Source organism: Ursus arctos, unplaced genomic scaffold, assembly GCF_023065955.2.
Source record: "Ursus arctos isolate Adak ecotype North America unplaced genomic scaffold, UrsArc2.0 scaffold_18, whole genome shotgun sequence".
NCBI lineage: Eukaryota > Metazoa > Chordata > Mammalia > Carnivora > Ursidae > Ursus > Ursus arctos.
Window position 1 is genome coordinate 60,341,131 of NW_026622852.1, and position 22,913 is coordinate 60,364,043.

At 60.6% G+C, this 22,913-nt stretch overlaps 1 protein-coding gene across 2 annotated transcripts in view; it reads right to left on the minus strand.

Annotated features, from left to right (window-relative positions):
- EXD3 (exonuclease 3'-5' domain containing 3) overlaps positions 1-22,913 on the minus strand; it is an 84,114-nt gene that overhangs the window by 26,063 nt on the left and 35,138 nt on the right. Inside the window, exons 7-19 of one of the 2 annotated variants that reach the window (XM_057313865.1) lie at positions 19,553-19,606; positions 18,220-18,359; positions 14,895-14,995; positions 10,551-10,624; positions 10,394-10,432; positions 8,294-8,460; positions 7,889-8,012; positions 7,260-7,470; positions 7,055-7,164; positions 6,394-6,556; positions 6,136-6,302; positions 5,462-5,623; positions 4,458-5,087 (exon numbers count right to left, since the gene is read on the minus strand). In XM_057313865.1, the coding sequence (XP_057169848.1) occupies positions 4,824-5,087; positions 5,462-5,623; positions 6,136-6,302; positions 6,394-6,556; positions 7,055-7,164; positions 7,260-7,470; positions 7,889-8,012; positions 8,294-8,460; positions 10,394-10,432; positions 10,551-10,624; positions 14,895-14,995; positions 18,220-18,359; positions 19,553-19,606 (1,776 nt within the window). In that variant the 3' untranslated portion in view covers positions 4,458-4,823. Of the gene's footprint in view, positions 1-4,457; positions 5,088-5,461; positions 5,624-6,135; positions 6,303-6,393; positions 6,557-7,054; positions 7,165-7,259; positions 7,471-7,888; positions 8,013-8,293; positions 8,461-10,393; positions 10,433-10,550; positions 10,625-14,894; positions 14,996-18,219; positions 18,360-19,552; positions 19,607-22,913 lie in introns of those variants that run through there. The other variant, XM_057313864.1, reaches the window with a different exon arrangement.

The window sequence follows — 22,913 nt, forward strand, 5'->3', positions numbered from 1 at the left end:
TGCAATAGGATCAACAAACCAAATACTAGTAATTTGAGAAGACTTGTTAAATAGACAAATCTCTGCAAGATCAAGAAAAAAGCAGCAGCACAAGTGTGCACCAGTGAGGCTGGAAGTGTGAACAAACTACAGACATGGTGGGACTTGCACAAGGAGTACCAACAAGTGTATGTATCTGGAATGTTGGGCGGGATGGACACGTTCCAGAGAAAGACAGAAGTTACCCAAAGTGAGTCACGAAGACGCAGACAACTAAATACTCCTACAATTATTAAATGAAAAAGAATCATCAGTAGACCCTCCCTCCCCTAAAACGTCAGGCCAGGAAGCCTTGCAGAAAGCCCACATTTGAGAAGATAGTTCAAATATTACTCAAAGTTGCAGAAAGACGAAAAGCTCCTCAACTTCTTCACGAGGAAGCCCGGGTAATGAGAAAGAACAGTTCGACGTCAGACACGCTCCTCGAGGGCCATCCAAACGTCCCAAACAAGAACTTCAAACCAAAGCAATGTCAGAAAAGGGTCACATGCTTGACCAAGATGGGTTCAACCCAGGAGTGCAAGGTTGGTCCCAGATGAAAAATGTCCCCCACCCCATTGAGACAGTAAAGGGAACAAGCCTCTGTGGTTATCTCAGTAGCCGCGAAGATCGATGGCAGGACGGCTTCCTTGGCCGGCCCGGCCCTGCAGCGGCTGCCTTGCTTCGGCCCAAGGACACATGGCGAGGATGGCACCCCCACCGCTCCTGGGTGACCATCTTGGAGGTCTGAGTGACAGGAAAAGGGAAAAACCAGAAACTGGAAGGTTTGGGAAGGAAGGAAGAAGAGCGTCACTGTTCGTGGGTGGTACGTCCACGAGGAGAGCCCCGAGGAGCTGACAGCCTGTTCGGCAGAACGGAGGACACTTTCCTCAGGTTTCTGGGTGTGACATCAACTGTTAGGGCAAGTCCCTGGGTGAGCTCTGGCCAACAAGGCACAGGGGCTTGTGGAGAAGGTCGCTGCCCGTGTCTGAAGCACATGGGAGAAGAGGCAGGCAAACACTCACGGGCAGAAGACTGGATATTATCAACATGCCACTTCCTCCCACCCGATTCACGGTCAACGCCGTTCTGAGCAAAGCCTTACTGACGCTGCTTCTACAGGACAGGCCAAAGCCTCGCCCCGCTGGATGCCAAGAGGGAGAGTAAAGCCAGAGGGGAGACCAGGAAAGACTCGGGGAGACATGTGTCGAGGGTCCCCAAACCACCCCCAGGTCCACTGACTGGCCAGAAGGACCCAGCACAGAGACATGCTCACAGCAAAGATTCTTCATGGGGAAAGGATACGGAGCAAAATCAGCACGTGGAAAAGGCACGTGGGCAAGACGCAGGGGCACGAGGAGCCCCCAGGGGAGCTGTGCTGCAAGGACAGGTGGCGGGGAGCGCCATCTCTCCGGAGGTCTGCACCTGGCCTGGGCACACAGGCACCCCTGCCTGGCACGCACCAGGACTGCTGACTCCCAGACAGAAACCCTGTGCGCATGACTTGGGCGCGTGAGCCACCGCCACCAGCCAGGGGCCGGCCTCGCGGGCAGGCCTGGCCAAGGACCGCGTCGGGCTTGCTCAGTAACTTCCTCACAAAGCACCGTACAGGACCAAAGGCACCAGCAGCCAATGAACATAGGAAAAGATGCTCAACGTTGTCGATAATCAGAGGAAGGGGAATTAAAATACATGAAATATGATCTCACGCCGACAGGCCTAGCAAGGTGGGCAGGTTGGCACCAGTGGTGAACGTGATTTGTCATTCCGCCGTCCACAGCGGGAGAGCCCGGGCCGCGTGCGGAGGCTGCTCTTGGGGCAGATACAGAAGCTCTCCAGTCCCTTACGCGACTGCGAGTGGGAAATGCGGCGCCCACGCCCGTTCCTTCCTTTGCCACTTTGCCTGGCACAGAGCAGCCAGCTGATCCCACATCCTTGTTACTTGGACGAAAATGTCCTGAGGTAGCAGACGCACGTTCACCCGGAATCTCTCCTTCCACGGGTACTGGACCGTGGGCATCCGAGGGCAGGCCACAGACTACTGGTGACCTCTCCCCCGTGGGAGACGGTGCTTTTCAATCTCATCAGACTGGAGGACCAAGCCAGAGATCCCAGACCCCAGCCAGAGAACTCATCCCGAAGGCCGTCCTCGGCAACCTCTTCTGGCCCCGCTGCAGCGAGGTCACCCAGGGAAGCAGCACCCGTCCGAGGTGTAAGCGAGGAGCTGGCCAGGCGCACCAGAAGTCCGCCGGGCAGCCCATTGGGCAGTTCATGAGCCGTGAGAACGCTATGGGCTGGACTTTCTCTGCCAGTTCTGGCTTCTGCTGAGGGACTGAGGGCCTGGGCTTGGTGGAGACCCTCAGGGCCCTCCCCAGCCTTTTGTAAACTCATACTCTGGCCTCTGTGTAGCTGTCACACCCAGCCTCCTCCAGCCACGCTGCTGAAATCAAGCTCTTGGTTTAAGCGTCTTTCACCGTCCCACCACACTGAGAATCCCCCCATCGCCTGACGAGACCCCCCCCCCCCGCTGACCCCTGTCCTCTCCCGCTTGACCCCAGGTGCGGAGGCCTCCTCAGTTCTGGGCAGTCTGCCCAGCAAGCACCCCACGCCGCCCCACTGTGCTCTCTGAGCACTCGCCTCCCTGCAGGGAGCACACGCCCAGTGTCCCGGGGCCCTCAGCAGCCGAGCGTCCTTTCTTCTCAAGAACATGTGTGTTAACATGCACGAGATGGAAGGTAGAGAAGGTGGAACCTTCTTCTGTACCACCCGCTTTGTTTGTTTGTTTGTTTTAGAGACAGAGCTGTGTGCATGGGGAGGGGGCAGGGCAGAGGAAGAGAGAGTCCTAAGCAGGTTCCACTCGGTGCCAAGTCAGACGTGGGGCTGGACCTCCCAACCCTGAGATCCTGACCTGAGCCAAACTCAGGTCAGACACATAACCGACTGAGCCACCCTGGGCAACCTGTTTTTGTACAAAACACACAGTTCGTCGACTCAGGAGTTTTGATGGGGACACATGATCTGGAAAGGTCCACAGAGGAGGACGCCAAACAGCCAAAGGGCTGACGGAGCTCCCACTGCTGGACGGTGCCCGAGGGCCCTGCGCCAGGAGGACACACACCTGCTCGCCCGTCCAGAGTGTCTACACCAGCAAACGGGGGGAGCGGCGTGAAGCCTCCCACTCTGGAAACATGTACTGAACACGCAGAATTCCTTAAAAGCTTGGATCAAAAGGCCTACTAGAACCAAGTTTGAAGGGATTCTGGAAACTATGGCTGACATCAGTCCATGACGTAGGTCCAAGAAACCACAGGGAGGGTCCGGGTCTGGCTCACGCCTCCCCCGACGTGCGGCCCCAAGAATGGCCACCCACCAACGCCGCTTCCCGGGCCCCCGGGCACTGTGAGGTCCGTGTGTTTTTGTCCTGTGTGGTTTGGCTGCACTTTCCAGACCCTGCCTCTGTCTCATACCTTCAACGCCTCCCACTCACAGTCCTCCAAGGCCGGCCAGGCTTCTCTCGGGATGCCCCCAACCCCCTGAGCCTCCAGCCGCTCTTGCTTTCAGAGCTTCCGTGTCTGCAGCCATCTGCTACAAGCCCAGATACTGCTCTGCGGGAGGCTGGTCCCACTGGCTCCACAGGCTCCCTGCTCAGGGCTCACGCCAAAATGTGGGCACTGGCGGCTGTGCTGTGGGAAGAACCCACTTCCAGGCTCACAAGGTGCTGGCAGGATCCAGGCCCCTGCTTGATGTGCGGCCTCAGGCAGCACCCGCACACCGGCTCCCTCCTGTGCTTTGAAGCCAACTCCTGCCTTCTGTTTCTGCTTGAAAGGCTCATGGGATGACACTGGGCCCACCTGGGTCATTTGAAATAATCTCTCTATTTTAAGGTCAATAGATGAGTAAATTATATCTTTAAATCCCATTTGTCATGCAATGTAAAAAGTCACAGGTGCAACACGTTGGGGTAAGGAGCAGGGGAGCCAAAGCCTGCCCCTCATTTGCTGGGGACCCTGTGCACTCTTGGGGGCCAGTGCGAAGGCAGCTCCTCCCTGGCTCCTGAATTCCTTGACCGAAGAGGCCTGGTCTGGAGTCCCCAAGCAGCCAGGCTGGCCACCTTAGTCTCAGCACCCCCCCCCCCAGGCTAAAAACAGCCTTGGTTGGGAAACAGGTGTTTTGTACAGGGACAGTGGCCAGGGCCAACCTTGGCACAACCACCTGCTCTCCTGGACGCCAGGACCAGGCCTCTGGGAGAGGCGGCTCACGAGGGGCCAGAGATGGGGGAGAGAGCCAACATCCTGTCATGAATGCCAGGGGCCGCCACAGGAAGTGGAGCTCCAACCGGGCAAGGCCTGTTCTCTCCCAGCTCTGCCCCTCCCTCCTGCAGCCTCGGCACGGGGGGTGGGGGGGCGGGGGGGCAGGCAGCACAGGGCAGGTCCCCTCTATTCTTCTGGCTTCAGCTTCCTCATTAGTGGGGGGTGGCACGAAGAATACCCACCCACATGTGCTGGAGGGATCGGGAAGCCTGGGCCCCGTGCACACGGTGCAGGGAGCTGGGGCGGCTTCTTGCCGCAGGCCCTGGCCAACAGACAAACCCCACTGCTCCGCAGTCTTGGGGCTGCGGCCAGCCAGCTGGTGAGCCGGGGGACCCTTTCTCAGAAGAATGTTTGCAACTGCATAAAAGAAACCACATATTAACAATAAAGATGACAGGTCTCATTCACAGCAGCGTCACTGGAAACAGCCCAGGTGACGCTTCATCGCGGTGGGGGGCGGGGGGGCACTGCTGCGGTCCACCCGTGACCGGAACACTACTGGCTCACCAAAGGGAGGGAAGCCCTAACACACCACGACGACAATGAACCCGGAAAGCAGGCGCCCAGTGCACGTGGCCAGCCGTCCAGGACAGAGCCCCGATGTGGACAGAGCCCCGACCGCCAGGGGCCGGGGCACAGGCGGCAACGGCGACATCCTCGGACGGCTGTGGTTGTGGTCGCACAGCACTGTGAGTGTAGGAAAGCCAGTGAACGGTACACTTGGGCGGGTGAGTTGTGTGTGGTTCTGTGTCCACGTGCCTGTGGGGGAGCGACCCACCCACATTCAAAACCCCTGAATTCTGAGACCCCCCACTCAGATTTTCTCCGTGGCCCCGGGGGCTGGTGTCCCCACAGGCAGGGCCCTGCCGCGGCCGTGAGCAGAGCCTCTTTCTGCACAGTGTCTCCAGGGCCCACAGGACAAGGGGCTGAGGGTGGGGGCAGGCCAAAGGAGCCGAGAGGGTTCCCGGCGGCAGGCCCCAGGTGCCGGGCAGCCATAAACATCTCTGTCCTTGGACCCAGGGGAGCCCCGTCCTCTGCCCCGGCAACCTCAGACATGGCCCTGCAACCAAAGGACAGGGACCCAGAAGGCCCCGAGCCCCCGGTGGGTGGGCACAAAGCCCCAGCACACTCACCTCAGCCGCCCTGCGGTGGTCCTCGCCGGCACCCAGCACGAGCACATCCGCGCCCACACAGCGGAGGCTCCGTGCCAGCCCTTGCAACATGTTGTCACACACCACGCGGAAGGCCCTGGCCGGGACCTCGGGGGCGGCGTCCTCGTTCTCCGCCACAGGCACCTGCAACAAGGCTTGGCTCAGCAGCACGCGGCCCCCTCGCCCCCAAACTGGACTTGATGGGGAGTGAGAGCCCTGAGGGCCGAACTTGAAAAAGAATCAGGAGCAGTATGTGCTCGACGTGGAAAACGGCAGGAAACAGACTAACGAAGTGACACACGGTCACTCACACTGGGGCTAAGCAGGGTCTCCACACATGGGGGTGGGGGGTGGGGTCTGTGCACAGGGAGTGGGGCAAGGCGCCCAGGGGCCACATGGTTCATGACAGATACTGCCCTGGACCTCGGTGGGAGCATGTCAGGCCTGGTGTCAGCAGAGGGCTGGGGACTCACGCTCCTCCAGGACACTAACCTGTGGCCCTGCTTCCGTTCTCTCCAGGCGGAGGGACCCAGGCCCTCTTGGAAGCTGCTGACCACCCCAGCCCGGGCCTCGTCCCTTGTAAGGTCCTAGTTTTAAGGACAGTGATCCTCCTTCCTGAGGACTGGAGTGAAGGGACCCCGAGGGGCTTCACTCACCTGCCAAGCCAAGGCTGAGGCCTCCTGCAGGCCGGGCAGCTCCTGAGCCCCTGATCTCTCGCTGCACCCTGGCCTCAGGCTCCGGGCCAGGTCCTCAGGCAGGGAGAAGCTGGCAGGTTCCCTGCACAGAGCCTGGTACACCCCCAGCAGGCAGTAGGCGTCGGCAGCTGGGGGGGGCATGGGTCAGCCTCAGCCTCCAGGGTGGGGGCACGGGAGATGTGGGGCACGGGGGTGTGGGGGAAGGGAGGGGGTGCACACCTGCGTAGACCAGCTGCCCCTCGCTCAGCGGCCGCCGGTCCCAGTTAGAGAGCTGCTGTGACTTGTCCAGGGGCTTGCCCAGCACCTGCTGCACCAGGAGGCTGAGGCCCCGCAGCCCCCTGGCCTCACCCCTGCCTAGAGCTGGCTTGTCCACTGCCCGCATCTGCAGAGACAGAGCCCCTTAGGGGGAGGGGCCTGCCCTGGAGAAAGGGTGGCCACCACTCACGCCATCACTGTCTCACATGGGGGCCCTGCCCTGGGGAAGGCCCTTCACCCTCCACAGCCACCTGTGCACAGGAAGAGGGGCACAGATGGCCTAGGCAGGCAGGGGCGGGGGGACTCAGGGTCACGGTGACCTGCCCACAGGTCAGCTCTGGGGCTAGCATCTTAGCCCCTAGAGGTGTGTTCTGAGAACTCAGAGGGACCCAAAGCAGGGCTGGTTCTGGGGAAAGTGTGGGGACACACGGTGACACTCCCTCCCTGGGGGGGTCCTAGTGACCTGAGCAACCCAGAGGTGCTCTGAGGCTATGTGCACATCCTGACCCATAGACATCAGCCAGTCTTTGGTGAAGACCCCTGGCTGGCAGGGGGCATCACTGTGCTGGCGGCTCAGCAGAGAAGGGAGGGTCCCTATCCCCGACCCTGTTCCTCTCGAGCTGACCTGCCTGTGCACCTGCAGCAGGTCTAGACTGCCCCGCAGCTGCTTCTCCACGTGAGCCAGCTCAGGGCAGGAAGCACCCAGGCTCCGAAGGTCCCCTGCCATCCCATAACCTGCAGGGAGGGCCATCAGCGTGACAGGCACTTGAGGAAGGGGCCCTGGCCTCGCCCCAGCACCCTCCCCCTGGGTGGGCAGGGGCTTTGCTCACCCAACTTAGTGATGGAGGGGTCCGAGAGCAGCTGGGACACCATCCTGGAGAAGGCCTGGGACACCTGCCCTCCTGCTGGCCGTGAGAGCACAGGCACGTCCAGCAGGAACACACGGCCCTCCACCGCCACTTGCATGATGGATGCCTGGGGCCGGCCCCCTGTGCCAAACGAGGGTCGCCACTCCAGGTCCACACCGACCACCTGGCCGGGCTGTAGAGAGCTGGGATGAGCAGGGGAGGACCCCCCAGGGCGCCGCAGGGCTGCGGCCAAGGCCACAGTCCCCCGGGACCCCTGAGGGTGAAGTCGAGGGGAGGCAGTCTCTGTTGGGGGGGCCTGACTAGCCCTGTGGGCTTGTATAGGACCGGGGCTGGGCCTGGCCCTTGGTTGCCCGTCGGTCTGCATAGAGGGGAAGACCAGCCACAGTGCAGGTGTGCAGTGCTGCGGGGGGGGGGGGGGCAGCGCCAAATGCCTGTGGGCAGGTGCCCGATGCTTGTGCTTTAGGCCCGGAGTCTTCAGAATGGGCTGGTATGGGTGCCTTGCTCTGCGGGGGTGTCTGGGGTGGGATGGGATGGAGAGTCAAGCCTGGTGGGTCCTGGTGTGGACAGAGCCCCCAGAGCCAGCCACCCACCCGCAGAAGCTCCTCCTCGTGCCTGGCCAGGTCCTCCCAGGAGGCCAGGAAGTGGATATCCTCCCTGGCGATGGGCAGCTGGTAGTAATCAACCCTCCGGTCTTCGAAAGGCATCTCAGGCGTCCTGGAAGGAGTGGAGCTGTGGCACCCCCCGCCACCCTGGGTCCCTGGTGACCTACCTCAGCCCAACACTTTCCAACCTGGCCAGGCCCAGAGCAGACCTCAGAGAGGCAGGGGAGCTCTGAGAGTGCTTGGTGGGCTGGTGTCTGCAGGGTCCTTGCTGCTCACTCCACTTTGCCCAAACTGCTGACATATGTGACTCATGGGGCCACTTCCCAAGGACGGGGGCGGGGGGGGGCAAGAGCCTGTTCCCCTCACCAGCCTCCCGAGCCTGGGGGTGCTCACCGCTCCTGGAGTTTGAGCTGGCGGAGCTCTGCGGCCACCGCGGCTGGCAGCCGCTCCTCGGGCAGCGAGAGGTCCAGGGCGCATCGGGCAGCCATGGCCTCGTTGTCAGAAGAGGCCAGCAGCCGCAGCAGCTCCTCCCGTAGCCACTCGTCCTGTCCCACCAGGCCCTGTGGGCACACAGGATGGGATGGGCTGTGCTGCCTGACTGCCCTGAGGGGTCGCGGACAGTCCTGGCAGCCCCCAGGCCCGCGACTCCCCCCAGCAGACCTCACAAACCCCAGAGCAGGAAGCTGTTCCCTGGAGGAAGGCCACAGAATCTCCCGGGTTGAAGGGCCGCTGTCCTGTGTCCACAAGCCCAGCCTGACGGCCCTGCCCCCATCTCCCGTCTCCAAGCCCTGGCTCCCTACCAGTCCTGCCCCCAGACCCGAGACCAGCCTTGCCCTTCTAGAATGTTGCCTGGCTCCGCTCCTTCTCCACTCTGGTGTGGTAGGGCCTGCTCCTGACCGTTGGGCTGTCCGGGTCTGCCCCTCGGATCTCTTCACCCCCGCCTGTGGGCTGGCCAACGTTCTCAGGGGAAGGTGGGGCCGTGGGACACTCCTGAATCCACAGTTCAGAGAGTGGACACAGGCGAGCAGTCCTCGGAGAGGCAATGAACGTGGGGTCTCACGAGGCTGTCTCTCCCACACCATGCCCAGCACAGGAGCAGAGGGACCCATGCGACCCACAGGTGTTCCACCTGAGTCAGCTCAGCCTCAGGACACCCAGGGCAAGGCCCGGCCACCTGCACCACCAGGGTCCCAAAGGAGGGTTTCCATCGTGGCTGAGTCCTTGAGCCCATAAGATCACAGGTTGCTGTAACTTGGTGGGGGGGATAGGACCCCGCCCTCCAGGAGTCTGAGCCTCTTGCCCCTGAGGCCTCTGTGCGCTCCGAGGAGCCCCTGCTGGCTGACAGGCAGGGCCCCTCCCAGATGACTCTGTCCCCCCAGTAGCCTCAGGCCATCCGCTTCCCGCAGGCCGCGGTTCCCACGTGGACGACAATATGTGGAAGCCCCTCCACATTCTTCAGGATGTCCGCTGCCCTTCCGGCTGCCTCGGCCTTGGCACCCAGGGGGGACCAGCCTTCCGGGCCTTCCCCGGGGGTCCACGTTCCTCTCCAGTGACTCACCACCCACCCCACACACCCATCCCTCCAGGGGTGGCTCAGCGCTGCCCCCCGCTGGATGCCACTCCGGACACCAGATGTCAGACTACTCATCAGGGAGGGAAGGGCCCCCCACTCCACGAACTGGCCCACACCTCCATGCGTGCTGCACCTGGGACCCCACACACCCCCACTGTTCCAAGAGTGCTTCACCCAGGGCTGGGGACAGCTGTGTGCCCACAATGAGGCACACCTCCAGCTCAGGCCTGAGGGACAGAAGCTACTAGATGGTCCTGTCCAGGCTGCCATCCTGGTGGGGTCTGCAGCCCCAGGGCCCAGGAGTGGCCTTGCAGTTTCACCCCTTCTATGCCCCTCTATCACGCCGAGAGGCAGCTGCCTCCTTCTAGAGGTCTGGGCGCACCCCCCACCAGGCCTCAGGGGACACAGAGCCATGGGCAAGGACAGTGCCCAAAGATGATCTACAATATTCCCTTGGTGAACACTGTGGGACCTCCAGCAAACCTCACCTCCTCCATCGCCTGGGGGCTCCATGCACTACGGGCTGAAGGAGGGTCCAGGACCTCTAGTCGCTCTGGCCCTGCCTCACCTGGGGGGGCCTCACACAAAGCCTACCCTCGTCATCTGGCTCTCATGCCTTCTGAGAGGGGTGGGCAGACCTGAGGCCCCGTGTCTGGTTCCTCATCAAGGGGGGGCAGCTCTGCCAGGAGGGGAGAAGCCCTTTCTCTACACCATCTGCTCAGGTGTAGGGACAACCTGCCAGGGACACCAGCGGAGCTGACCCAGCTTGGGGGCCAACGTGAAAGCTGTCTGGGCCTGCACAGACACGTGAGCTACGCGCCTCGTGCCTCGTCCACATGTGAGCACGCACTCTCTTGGGGCCTAGTCCTCACCCAGGTCTCCAGGGAACACCCACACCACACAGGGCCCTCCAGACTCACCTGCACATGGTCAGTCCAGTTCTCCTGAGACATGCTTCTCTGCAAAAGTGAGCACCAAGGGGACCTTTTCTAGCGACAACTCTAGCAGCTGGAGAGAGAGCCTCACCGGGAGCACCCCCCAGGCCCAGGCTCGGGGCTCCAACCGGGGCACACGCACCTCTACGAACCGCTTACAGTACAGGTAGCGCAGGGCGGCCAGGCGCTGCTGAGTGACAGCGTTGGGACACAGCGCTGTGGGAAGACACCAGAGCTCAGAGCGGGGCAGGGGCTCCACCCCACCCTCCCCCCGTGGGTGTCCTGCCCTCCCAGCCTCGAGCCTCTTTTGGGGTCTCCCGGAGCCCCTCCCTCAGCACTGGGGACAAGGGACAGCAGCCCCGTCCCTCCCGGTGCCATTCCACATTCTCTCCAGGCAGGACCCTGCGGATGGTGTATTTGCTTCCTGTCCTTCTCCCACTGGCATGCGGATCCTTCAGGAAGAGTCCACCCTGCTCCCATGGTCACAGACTGATGCTCACTCGCGGGCTGCACTCCCAGGAAGGGCACCCAGCTGTCCACCCGTCCAGCCATCTGGCTGCTGCTCCTCCCTCCTGGGGCCAGCGGTCCTTGAAGCCTGGCAGTGCAGATGGGATGCTGGCCACAGGACAGTTAGGGGCCTGGTCTTCTAAGGACCTGGCCAGGTCCCTGCACTCCCCGCAAGTGCGGCTGCTCCGTGAGCACCGCATCCAGCACCGGGGAGCGCCCTCGCTGCAGGGTCACTGTCCTCCCACAGCGGAGGTCAGTGCTGCCCAGAGGCTGGCCAGCGACTCTGGGGCACTCTTCCTCCTCCTTCCTGCCTGGGAACTCCTGAGGCCGCTCAGGAATCTGGGACAACACTGCAGGGCGAGGCGGACAAAGCCTGAGGGAGGGAGGGCCGAGTGAGGGACTACTCGGGGAGGAAGGGGCTTCGGGCCCTCCCAGGCCAGGGCACAAAGCGGCCAGGCCAACGTGTTCTTGTCACAGCAGGTCACACCCAGATCTGCAGACAGAAACCAGCTTCCCGACATTTCTAGCTTTGAAGCATCACTTTGCCAGTGGGATACTTTGTCCAAAAGTCTCGAGGATATGGTATCGCCCCCACAGATGGAGCTCAGCGGCAGCCTGACTGGCTGGTCAGACCCGAGGGCAAACCCTCAACGGAAAAGGCACAGGAAAAGCAGGCTCAGCCACTCGACACACGCTCAACACCGGAAATGCCACAAATGCAAACACAGCCCAAACAGCATCCCGCAGACTCTGCGGCGCTTGGGGGGCTCCACCCGGGACCCAGGCTTGCGGGGCGCTCAGGCTGGAGAGGCAAGCGGAACTCCCCGGCCCTCCTTCTGGTCTAACGTCGGCCCGTGGAGGACCTGCGGTCAGGCCACGTGGAGGCCCCCAGCTGTGGTGGATGCAAGGTGAGGCTGCAGGGGAGCAGAGGGACAGTTCTGTGACCCCGAGGCCTCCCGGCTAGGACAGACCCCTACACCAGCCAGGGAAGCTGCAGCTGGGGCCTGGCAGCACATGGGCATGCCGAACGGGAGGCTGAGGTGGGTGGCCGTCCTCCCCGCTCCCAAGCAGGGCTAAGGGGCTATTTGCCCTGAGAAAGCACCTGCCCCCCCCTTGTCCAACAGCCCGGCAGACTTTGCACACAGCTGGGGGGATGTCCCCATTGTTCTGGGGTGTCTGGACACCAGAACTGCCCCTGGTGACACTCAGCTGAGACCTGTGGGGTGGGGTGGACCCTCAAGGGGGACATACCCTGAACTGGGGGGTGCTGGGCGAAGGTTGGCCCAGCACCCCCAAAGACTCCTCTGGCCCCAAGCCCTGGGCCCTCCACAGCCATGACCTGACCCTGAAGTAGGGACCCTGGGGGTCAACGAATGGCACGGCAGGGCTGCTGGAAGGAAAGACGGCCCCATCCACAGCCCGCATCCTCAGGCCACCCTCCTCGCGGCCTGCCCACCACCCCTGGCTTTGTGGGCCTCACACCCACCTTCCCCCACTCTGCTCTTCACGGTCCTGAGTCCCGGGTGGGGGGAGCCTCACAGCAGCCACCACTGACTCGGGGAGTGATTCTGTGCTGAGAGCCCCGGGGAGCCTCACCTGCAGGCAGCCTGAACTGCGTGCCCACCCCATGTTCCCACTGGGTGATGCCAGCAGGGCTCCCCCACTCAGCACCCACAGCTGGCATGCAGATGGCCTCAGAGGCCCTGTGCCAGGAATGGGGGTCCCCACGCGGGTCCCCATGGTGTCGACACAGTGCTCTAGTTCTCCAAATGCAGGGGCAGGGGACCTACACTCCAGACCTCCCAGTCCCTCGGACCCTGGCACCCCCAGACGTCTTTGCTGCTGGGACCCTCCTTGGAGCTTCTGCACCTCAAACTCCACTCTTGGTTTCCTCTGCAGCTGAGGCGGCCCTTCCTACAGCTGCTTCCCCAGGGCCTCGGGGGTCCCACCAGCGGGCCGGTCCTCTTAGACCTGGCCCATACCCTTCGGGTGGAGACCCCGGCCACCGTCAGCACAGCCAGCAGCTCCTTGCTCCTCGCTGACCCTGTCTGACCTGCACACCAGCCTGCAGGCGTCTGCGCACTTTCTTGCTTTTCCCAACGATGCACCTAGTGCCACCAGACGGGCTGTTTAAAATCATGAATTGAGGGGCGCCTGGGTGGCACAAGGGTTAAGCATCTGCCTTCAGCTCAGGGCATGATCCCGGCGTTGTGGGATCGAGCCCCACATCGGGCTCCTCCGCTGGGAGCCTGCTTCTTCCTCTCCCACTCCCCCTGCTTGTGTTCCCTCTCTTGCTGGCTGTCTCTCTCTCTGTCGAATAAATAAATAAAATCTTTAAAAAAAATCATGAATTGAAGCCTCTTGGTGATGTGCTTCTATCTCTGCAAGAGCCCCAGATATTGGCCTCCTTTCTGGGGCAGACACCTTCATCCAAGGGCCTGAGAATCTGCGTCATTTCTCAAGGGTGGCGGAACAAACCTGATGACAATTACGCCTCCAAGTGACAGAGACACAGATGCCGACCAGAGCTGGTGCTGAAATGTGGGCACAGACCGTAAGACAACAGTGGGCAAGACATTCAGAGAAAGAAGACAGAATCAGAAACACGTTCAAGCATCAAGAAGCCGCACAAAGTGAGACAGCAGATCTGGAAAAGAACCACATTACAGCTCTGAGGGCCGAAGACACAACAATCAAAACGTAAATGATGGGCGTGTTTTGCAGTTTGTTGGACACGGACGCCGACAGGCTTCAGTGAAGTGGGAAAGAGCAGGAGCCACCTGAACACAGGACGAAGACGACGTTGGAAGGTAGGGGAGAAGATCAACACACTCAGGGCCCAGAGAACAGGGGAGGAAAGCAGGAGAGGCAATGTGTGAGGAGGCCATGACTTAAGAATTTTCCAGAACTGACAGAAGACAGCAATCAACAGATTCAAAAAGCCCAACAAATACCAAGCAAGATAAACACAAAGAAATCTATAACTAGTCTCCTCACAGTGAGACCACACAACATCAAAGACAAAGAGATTACCCTAAAAATAGCCAAACGGAAAAAAAGAGATTGCTTTCAGGGACAAGAAGGTAGATTTCTTCCTAACACACTTCAACCCGAAGGACTGACATCGCACAATGCATGGTCTCTGACCACAATGAGATTGAGCTCACACCAAAACAAAAACAAAAACAAAAACAAAAACAAAAAACCCCCCAAAATGTCACATACCTTGGAAATTAAGAAATACATTTCTAATTAGCCCACGAGTAAAGAAAAACTTAAAATAGAAATTAGAAAATATCATGAGCTGCATGATAATAGAAATAATATATATTGAATAATATACATTGAAACTTGGGAAATATTTTAAGAAGAAAGAAGGCTTAAAATTTAGTTTGGTGGGCTAGGGAGGGCAAAAAACAGAGGAACAAAAAGCCGAAAGCAGGTAACAAAAGCAAAAATCAACAAGTGGCATTCTTTCAAACCACAAATTAGTTTCTGCACAACAAAGAAACAACAAAAATGAAAAGGTGACCTATGGAGTGAGAGAAAACACCTGCAAACCACATATCTGATAAGGATTGAATATTCAAAATATATAAGGAACTCATACAACTCAATAGAAAAAAAAATCCCGAATAACCTAATTTAAAAATGGGCAGAGAAACTGAATAGACATTTTCCAAAGAAAACATCCAGATGGCCAGCAGGTTATGAAATGGTCCAAGACATCACTAATTATCAGGGAGGTGTAAATCCGAACGGCTGTCATTCAACAAAAGACGTGAAATGAGAGGCAGGGGGAGGGGGCACGGGAAGGGAGAAGGGAGCAGCACCGGCCCCTACTCCCAGGGGTCACTGCAGGTGAGCAGAAGGGCTTGCCGACCTCAGTCCGTTGCTCAGTGCCCAGGAAGGGCGGTTGGTGGGTCCTGGTCAGCCCCGGCATCCCCGGGGGTGTCCAGGTTGCGGGGGCCCTGCTCACCTGGGTCCAGGCCCTGCCGCTCCACCAGGCTCAGGGCCTGCCGACTTAGCACTCTGGGACTCAGCCTCTCCAGCCTCAAGCAGGTCACCTGTGGGTGCTGTCTGCAGGGAGAGAGATACGTCTCCTGCCTGGTGCTGCTCTCTTCTTAAATTAATACATTTAAGGGGCGACTGGGTGGCTCAGTCGTTAAGCGTCTGCCTTCGGCTCAGGTCATGATCCCAGAGTCCTGGGATCGAGCCCCGCATCGGGCTCCCTGCTCCACCGGAGCCTGCTTCTTCCTCTCCCACTCCCCCTGCTTGTGTTCCCTCTCTTGCTGCCTCTCTTTCTGTCAAATAAATAAAATCTTTAAAAAAACCAAATTAATACATTTAAGACTTTCATTTCCGTCAAAGTCACACAGAGTTTAAAACTCGGGTAATGTACAAGGCCTACAGAGAGGGCAGCATGTCGCCGTGTCCCAGCACACTCCACACGCTCACACACGATTCCGTCATGTCAGTATTTGTCCTCGTGTTTCCAACATGTACTCGTACGTGATCTCTTGGTCGCTCAGTTTCAGGTGTTCCCTACGGACATCTCGCCGTGGAAGGTGCTCTGCCCCCACCCCCATCCCCGAACACGGTATCCGAGTTCCCACCCGAGTCAGGACACACTGTGTTTCGTTATCACCACCAGGCCCGCACGGCCAGTGTAGACCACACCCCTTCTCTTCAGGGTTAGTACTTGTCTGGTTCTACCGCCTCCTTAGTTTCCAGACCTGAGGACCCGACTGGCCTCACCCTGAGAGAATGAGGAGGTGAGCGGGCCTCCTCACTGCCCCCGGCTGACGGCTGCTCCCAGCACATGTGCAGACGTAGCCGGCGATGGTGGCTGCCCGAGGTTTGTACTCTGCCTCATGCGGCCGTGAGGGTTCGGCCGAGCTGAGAATTTGGGGTTGAAACAGTCCTCCCTCAGCACACAGCAGGCGACGGTCCCAGAGTCCCGTCTGATCCCCGCTCTGCCCTGGGTCTGCAGGGTGGGTCTCACCCACTCTGGCTGCCCCCCAGACCTGCTGCCCGACGCAGGCACCTCAGGAATGAGTGCTGTCCTCTCTTCTTTCTTTCTGGGGTTCCCGTTAGTCAGATGTTGGGCCTTCTTGACAGGATCTCTAATTTTTCTTTTAATCTTTTCTCTCCGATATTCATTATTTATCTGTTTTGTACTCTTTGGAAGACATCTTCAAATTTATCCTCCAAAACTTTACTGAGCTTTTCACTTTGCCATTGTATTTTTTCTTAACAAGAGTTCTTCTGAAAGCTTACCCGACTCTGGCACAGAGCCTCAGATCTGTCCTCAGCTGTGCCCTGACGCCACGGCTCAGGGTCCCCAGGGTGTGGCTGACCGCCAAGCTGTCTGGGGCCTCAGCTCCTGGGCCCTCCTCGGGCTCTGTGCCGGACCCCACATGCTCCCGGTGGCCACGGGCTCAGCTTCCCAGCCTGCTAAGCACCACTGCCCAACCACCTGCCTCCAGCATCCAGACTCGCCTGCTGCCACTGCCTCGCTCATCCCCCTAAAATGTCTCTGCGTTTTAAAGCAGAGCAACAATAATGCGTGCTTCTGTTTCTCTCAGCAGCACTTTGCAAAACCCAGTGTTTATCGAGGTGTGACTGACACGGTGAGGAGTGGGGATCGTAGGTGTACTTGCACCGGAGAACCCGCCACCCATAGCTCAACACGGGATGCGCAGCACTCGTGCTGCCCCTGCCCCCTTAGCCACACTTCTGACCAGCAGAGACCGGGTGCCAGCTTGTGAACTTCCTACAGATGGAATCATGGAGTCTGGACGCTTGGGTCTGGACCATCTCACACAATGCAGACTCTGGGACACCCCCATGCTATGTGTGTAACACGTGTGGACCAGCTGTGGCTGCGGACAGACCTCTGGATCCGTCCACTGGGAACAAAGCTGCTGTGAACATACTCGTCTCTTCACAGACAATGCACCCATGTCTCCTGGGTTTGTTCCAATGGTGGATTTGCTGAGGCAGTCCTAGCACATGTGTCACTGTGGTCAGAAGCGCCGCACAACTTCCTTGAGTGGCCGTGCCGCGTTAGCTCCCCCCAGCAGGGCACGGGAGTTCCAGGTCCTCCACGTCCTCGCTAACATTTGGTATGCCAGACTTTTCCATTTTAGCCATTATGAAGGAAGCCACTGTCTTTTACAAACATTTTCTTCCACTCTAACCTTGTCTTCCCATTAAAAAAAAATTATTTATTTATTTGTTTGTTTATTTATTTATTTATCAGAGAGAGAGAGAAAGAGCGAGCGCACAAGCAGGGGGAGCAGCAGGCAGAGGGAGAGCCGACTCCCTGCTGATCATGCAGCCTGACACAGGACTGGATTCCAGGACCTGGGATCATGACCTGAGCCGAAGGCAGATGCTTAACCACCTGAGCCACCAGGCTCCCCTTGTCTTCTCATTTTTTGAAATACTTTAAGTAATCTCCACACCCAACCTGGGGCTCGGACCCCAGACCCCAAGATCAACAGCCCCATGCTATGCCAACTGAGGCAGTCAGGTGCCGTCCTGTGTCCCTTTCCAAGGACACAGTAACAGTGACAACAGCCAACACCAGATGTGCCTGGCTGGGAGCCACGCGGGCTTTGTCTGCTCCGGGGCACGTTCAGTCACACAACCCCGTGGCACAGGCAAAATTAGTCCCATTTTAGGGCTGAGGAAATAGAGCCGGAAAGTGGAAGTGACTTGCTCCTGGCTCCAGGAGAGGTGGGTCCAGGGAGGTCTGCCCCAGAGCCCAAGGTCTGCCCCCCTGGGGGTGGTCCCAGGGCTGGGTAGCTCATGGCGCCGGGATCCAGCCACCACTGCCTGCAGATGGGCAGGAGGCTCGAGGAGCCTCCAGAGCCCTCCACGTGCTGCTGCTTTACCCCGTGGCCACCCCCAGCTACGTGTCACACCAGATGCCCTCCCCACAGCCCACACTCAGCGACACCCGCACATCACACACGTACGTGGCTTAAACGAGCCCACGTGGGCTCCACGTGTGTCACAGATGAGATTTACTAGGTGACGGGATGAAGGGATGAGTGAACGGATAGGCAGCGTGACTTCCGGAACCGTGCAACAAATTGTTCACGCCACGCAGAGAGTTATTTTTGTTCATTTAAGAGACCTAACTGTCTCTCATCTGGTTCCTGCCAGGTGCAGCCTCTGGGCTCCAGAAACAGGTCCCTCTCTGGCTGACCCAGCTGCGATGTGCGAGGGCCACGGAGGTGGCTCTCCCATGTGCCTGCTGCCCTTTGCCCCACCTGGGCCCCCACGGGGCTTACCTGGCCACGGCTCTGATGTCAAAGCCGGGCTGGCACCAGGAATCCAGGAGGGCCAGCAGTCTTCTCTGGAGGTCCGGGAAGCCAGCTACATAACGCTCCACGAGGGTCACCTTGTCCTGAAGGAGCAGCGGGGTGCTCATCTGCGAGGGGGCACATCCTCAGGTTACAGCCTTGCAGGCGCCTGCCCCCCCCCCCCAGAAGACCCCAGACTCACCTCCGACCCAGAGGAGGGAGGAGCCAGAGCATCAGACCTGAGAGGGCCAGAGGCCCATCCATGTGACCTGGCTCCCTCAGGGAGTGCAGAGGCCCAAAGTGTCTGAGTACGTCCGTGAAACAGCCCCATGCTGGCTCCCAGGGCACGGTGCACTCAGCCCATGCTGGCTCCCAGGGCACGGTGCACTCAGCCCATGCTGGCTCCCAGGGCACGGTGCACTCACCCCATGCTGGCTCCCAGGGCACGGTGCACTCACCCCATGCTGGCTCCCAGGGCACGGTGCACTCACCCCATGCTGGCTCCCAGGGCACGGTGCACTCACCCCATGCTGGCTCCCAGGGCACGGTGCACTCACCCCAGCCTACGCCCTGTGCTTGCACTCTCACACATATGCACGCAAACACGTGCAGGCCCCGCTGCTCCCCGGGCCTGGTCCTGGGGCTCTGTGGTCATCCCCATCTCCATTATGAAGGACTGGAGGCCCAAGAGGCAAGGGGAATCCTGGGGAAGATCAGCTGTCCCCTGGTCTCCACTGAGCCGTGGTGGGAGGCAGGAGGGGGACCACCCACGGGCAGCAGCCCCGATGGCCCGGAAATGCCTCCTCACGCGCATGTGGTGCCTACGCGTGGTGCCCACAAGAGCCCCGAGCTGCCCAAGCCCGCCAGGGAGCTCTGAGGAAGCCCCTGGTGGTGGCACTGGGCCTTGGGACACTCGGGCCACTTCTACCACAAGAGCCAGGCCTCCACAAAGCCCCCTCCCAGTGGTCCCAACAGTAGACCCCTCCTCACCTCCCTTCCTCTCCTGGAGCCCAGACTGAACAGCGACCCGTCTGCCAGGTTGGAACCTCAGGGGTGGTCCTCGTGGGGAGCCCCACTCCTGACAGCCCCTCTGGCCATGGCCTCCCCAGCATGTTACACCTAAGTCCTGGGCCCCACCCCCTTGGGCCCTCCTCGCAGGGTCATGTGGTCACACGTGACCCCTGCTCTCCAGCAGCCCCAGCCAGCCCCACGCTGCGAGGGTCAGAGGCCAGGCCTCAGTGGTAGGAGAACCACCCCCACGCCCCCAGTCGTGCTTCTGGAGACCCAGGCTCTACCCAAGTCTTGTGAGAACGACACTTACCTTTTCGACACTGAGTTCTGGCTGCAGCCTCAGCTTCAAGCCCAGCATAGCGGCCTGCCAATCACAAACGGAGTGGGTCATACCGGGCCTGGTGGGAGCAGGCAGGGCCATGGTGCGGGGTTCCCACCCTTCTACACCTCCCAGGCACTGTGGGCACAGGACAGGGCTTATTCAGGTCCAAGGGTCTGGAATCCAGAAGCCTCCCGGCAGATAAGCCAGGACCCACAGGAGGCGGGGCAGGTGGGAATGACCCGGCCAGGTGGGCCTTGCCAGGCTGGGGTGTGGCCTGGAGGGGGTATCAGGGTGGGTGCTGGGCCCAGGTGGCTCTGGTCAGGGCTTGCTGATGAGTGGACAGAGGACCCAAGAGGGAGGGGCAGACAAGAGGCACAAGCTCTGTCACCTACCCCCCGACACTGGCACACTGTGCTTTCCCCACACCTGCTCTCCCCTGCCCCATACCTCCCAGAGTGTGTCCTCCACTTGCAAGGGCCCAGCATGGCCAGGCATGGTGCTCACAGCCAGGGGCCAGGGCTGGTGACCCTGCCTCTGTGCACCCTGGGGGCTCGAGGGGCTGTGGCCCTCAAGGGCAGGGGCCTCTGCACCACTTTACACAAGGGATACTCTGCGTGCACCCCAAAACGACTCATGCGTGCATAGCTGTCTGTCCAAAAGGGTGGGCCGGCCCCAGGGGGGAGAGGCTGGAGTAGGATGCGGTGCGGTCTGTGTGTGTGTGTGGGGGGGTCCACAGAGAAAATCGCTCTGCACCCAGCTTCGTCCTGGTGAGGCGGGGAGCGCAGCGGTGCTAGGAACGGGGAAGTGGGCGCCCCGCTGAGAGCCCCGACCCCTGCCGCCCTCCTCCAACTCAGCATGGAGAGCGCCCGGGGCCCTGAGTGCCCGCACGTAGTGCAGGCCCGGCTACTATTAATAATTTCCATACATCGCGCTCCCATTATGAGCAAAAATAACCGGCAGAGCAGCCGGGCGCCCCGCCCCACGCAGCTCGCACAAAGGACCAAAATAGCGGCCTGGGAAAGGCTCGCTCCGGCCTCCGGCCCCGGATCGTGCGGGGCGGGGGCGCAGGGCCAGGGGCCTTTCCCTGCGCGGAGCTGACCCGGCGCCTCCACAGCCTGGCTGAGGTCCAGGAGCCCGGCCGCCGCCAGGCCCCGCGGGGCCGGGGGGGGGGGGGGGGGGGGGGCGTGGGGCAGGGGGAGGGGCCAGGGAGGGTGCAGAGGGCCAGGGACTGGGGAGGGGCCAGGGCTGGAGGAGGGGGGACCTTATCATTTCTGGATGGGAGACCCCCTGAGAAGCTGAGGGAGCACCAGGCCCCCATCCAGGAAGGGCCCCCGCACACCATGTTCAGAAACTGGGGTGGTTGGAACCCGTGTCCTGCATCTGTCATGTCCGGTCAGCTTGCTGGCTCCTGGTCAGACCAGGGCACCAGCAGAAGGGGCTGTGGGAGGGATACCTGGGAAGGCTGGGGACCCTCCCACCCTTCAGACCAGGCCATGGGCCAATGACCCTGGGAGAGATGAAGCAGGGGAAGCCACAAGGCAAGGGGTAGGAGGGAGGAGGTGGCAGAGAGGCGGGGGGGGGGGGGGGGGGGGGGGCTGGACCTCCCCTCCCCCACTACCTCTGCTGGGGTATCAGCCTCTACCATCCTCTACCTCTGCTAAGCTAGAGACTAAGGACAAGACCTCATCTGTGCTCTAGGCCCCAGCCCTCAGTGGGGTGTGGGGGGGACACTTGGCCCCCCACCGATCCAGCAACCCCTCTGAATCCTGGGTGAGGCCTCAGGCTTGGGGTGTGGGGTATCCTGGAATGGTGGTCTGGGTGGAAGGGGCAGGGTAGGGCTGAGGGCAGCATGCAGCCCAGTCACCAGCCTCCCTGAGGATCCCCTCCCTCTGCTCACAGGGACTGCCTCTCTCTCAAGAAGCCCTCTGCCAATCCCAACCCTTCATCTGCTGCCCTGCCCTCAGGGCCCTGGTCAGTCAGTGGTGCCCACTGGCTGGGGGGCTGTGGTGGCCCGGGGTGGAGGCACAGGCTCAGAGCCCAGGCCTACCCACCCCAGGCGGGCAGCTCAGGCTTCACCTGTGTGCACCCCACCTGGGCACACAATGACTGTCGTCATGGGGGTCAGCGTGCTCAGCATGGCCCTTCTCTTCTCCCTGGTTCCTCCAAAGCAATCAGCTTTCCCGCCACCCAGCACTGAGGGTGACCTCTCTCCGCCCCTCGGCCTGCGTGGGTGCTGCAGGGCGTGGCCGGCGTGCCCAGAGCTGGATGACCACAGGCGCCCCCAGGGACGCCCCAGGCAGAGCTGCCTTCATCCTGCACCTGCAGCCTGGGTTGGGGTGGGCAGGGCGGCACAGGACAAGGAAGGTGGTAGCCAGGGAGGGTGCCCGGCTCTCCAGGGGGTGGTCCTGTGACCCTTGGCCTGTTTTTGTCTTGTGGGAGAAGGTGCTCCCCGTAGTTCTACCATGGTCACCAGGCCTGGCTTAGGATCCGTCTCTGGTCCTTTTTCTGCCTGAGCTTCTGCTGAGGTGGCAGACCAAGCTGCCCTCTACCCACTGCCTGGTCACACGAGGGACCCAGCAGGTGTAGGAAGATCACCTGCCCACTCAGGCACCTGTGATAGGCAGGGAAGGTGGGAGGGGCTCAGGCCCCACAAAAGGAAACTGCAGAGGAATGGGCCTCCCTGGCACCTCCCAGGCCTTCCTGACCTCTGCGTGGAGGCCACTGAGAAGAGGGACACTGGGCTGCCCAGCAGCTGGGTCAGAGCAAAGCTGAGGACCCGTCTGGCCTGACAGGAACCAGAGCTGCTGCCTTTGGGGAAAATAACTAAGAACACCCAGAGGGGCCGGGGTAGCCACTGTGGGAAGAGCATTCATGGACCCCCTGGCTGCCCACTCTGCTGGGCAGGAGCGCTGGGCAGGTGCCCAGGCAGCCAAACCAGACTCCGCAGCCTCAGACCCAGGACGGGCCTGCCTCCCACCTCCACAGCTCAGCTCGGGCCTGGAGCCAAGGGGCCTTCCCCCCCACCCTGAAGCAAAGCTATCTTTTTACCTTGATAAGCTGTTTAAAAAATGTAAATAAAATAACTCAGTAGACAAAAGCGGGCATTCATCCTGCCCAGAGCCAGCCGCCGTCCTCAACATGAAATATCGGCGCACATTAAGTCGTGAGCCCCCGCTAATCCGGGCGGACAGGCCTGAATGCGGCCCCTTTCGCCGGGCGCGGCGGTGGGCACTGGAGCGTGCATCGCCTGCCGGGCCGCCCCGCTTGGGGACAATGGCTTTTCTTCGCAGAAGGGGCCTGTGCGGGACAAGAGCCCCCTTTGTGTTGGGATTCCTGCCTTGGAGAGCAA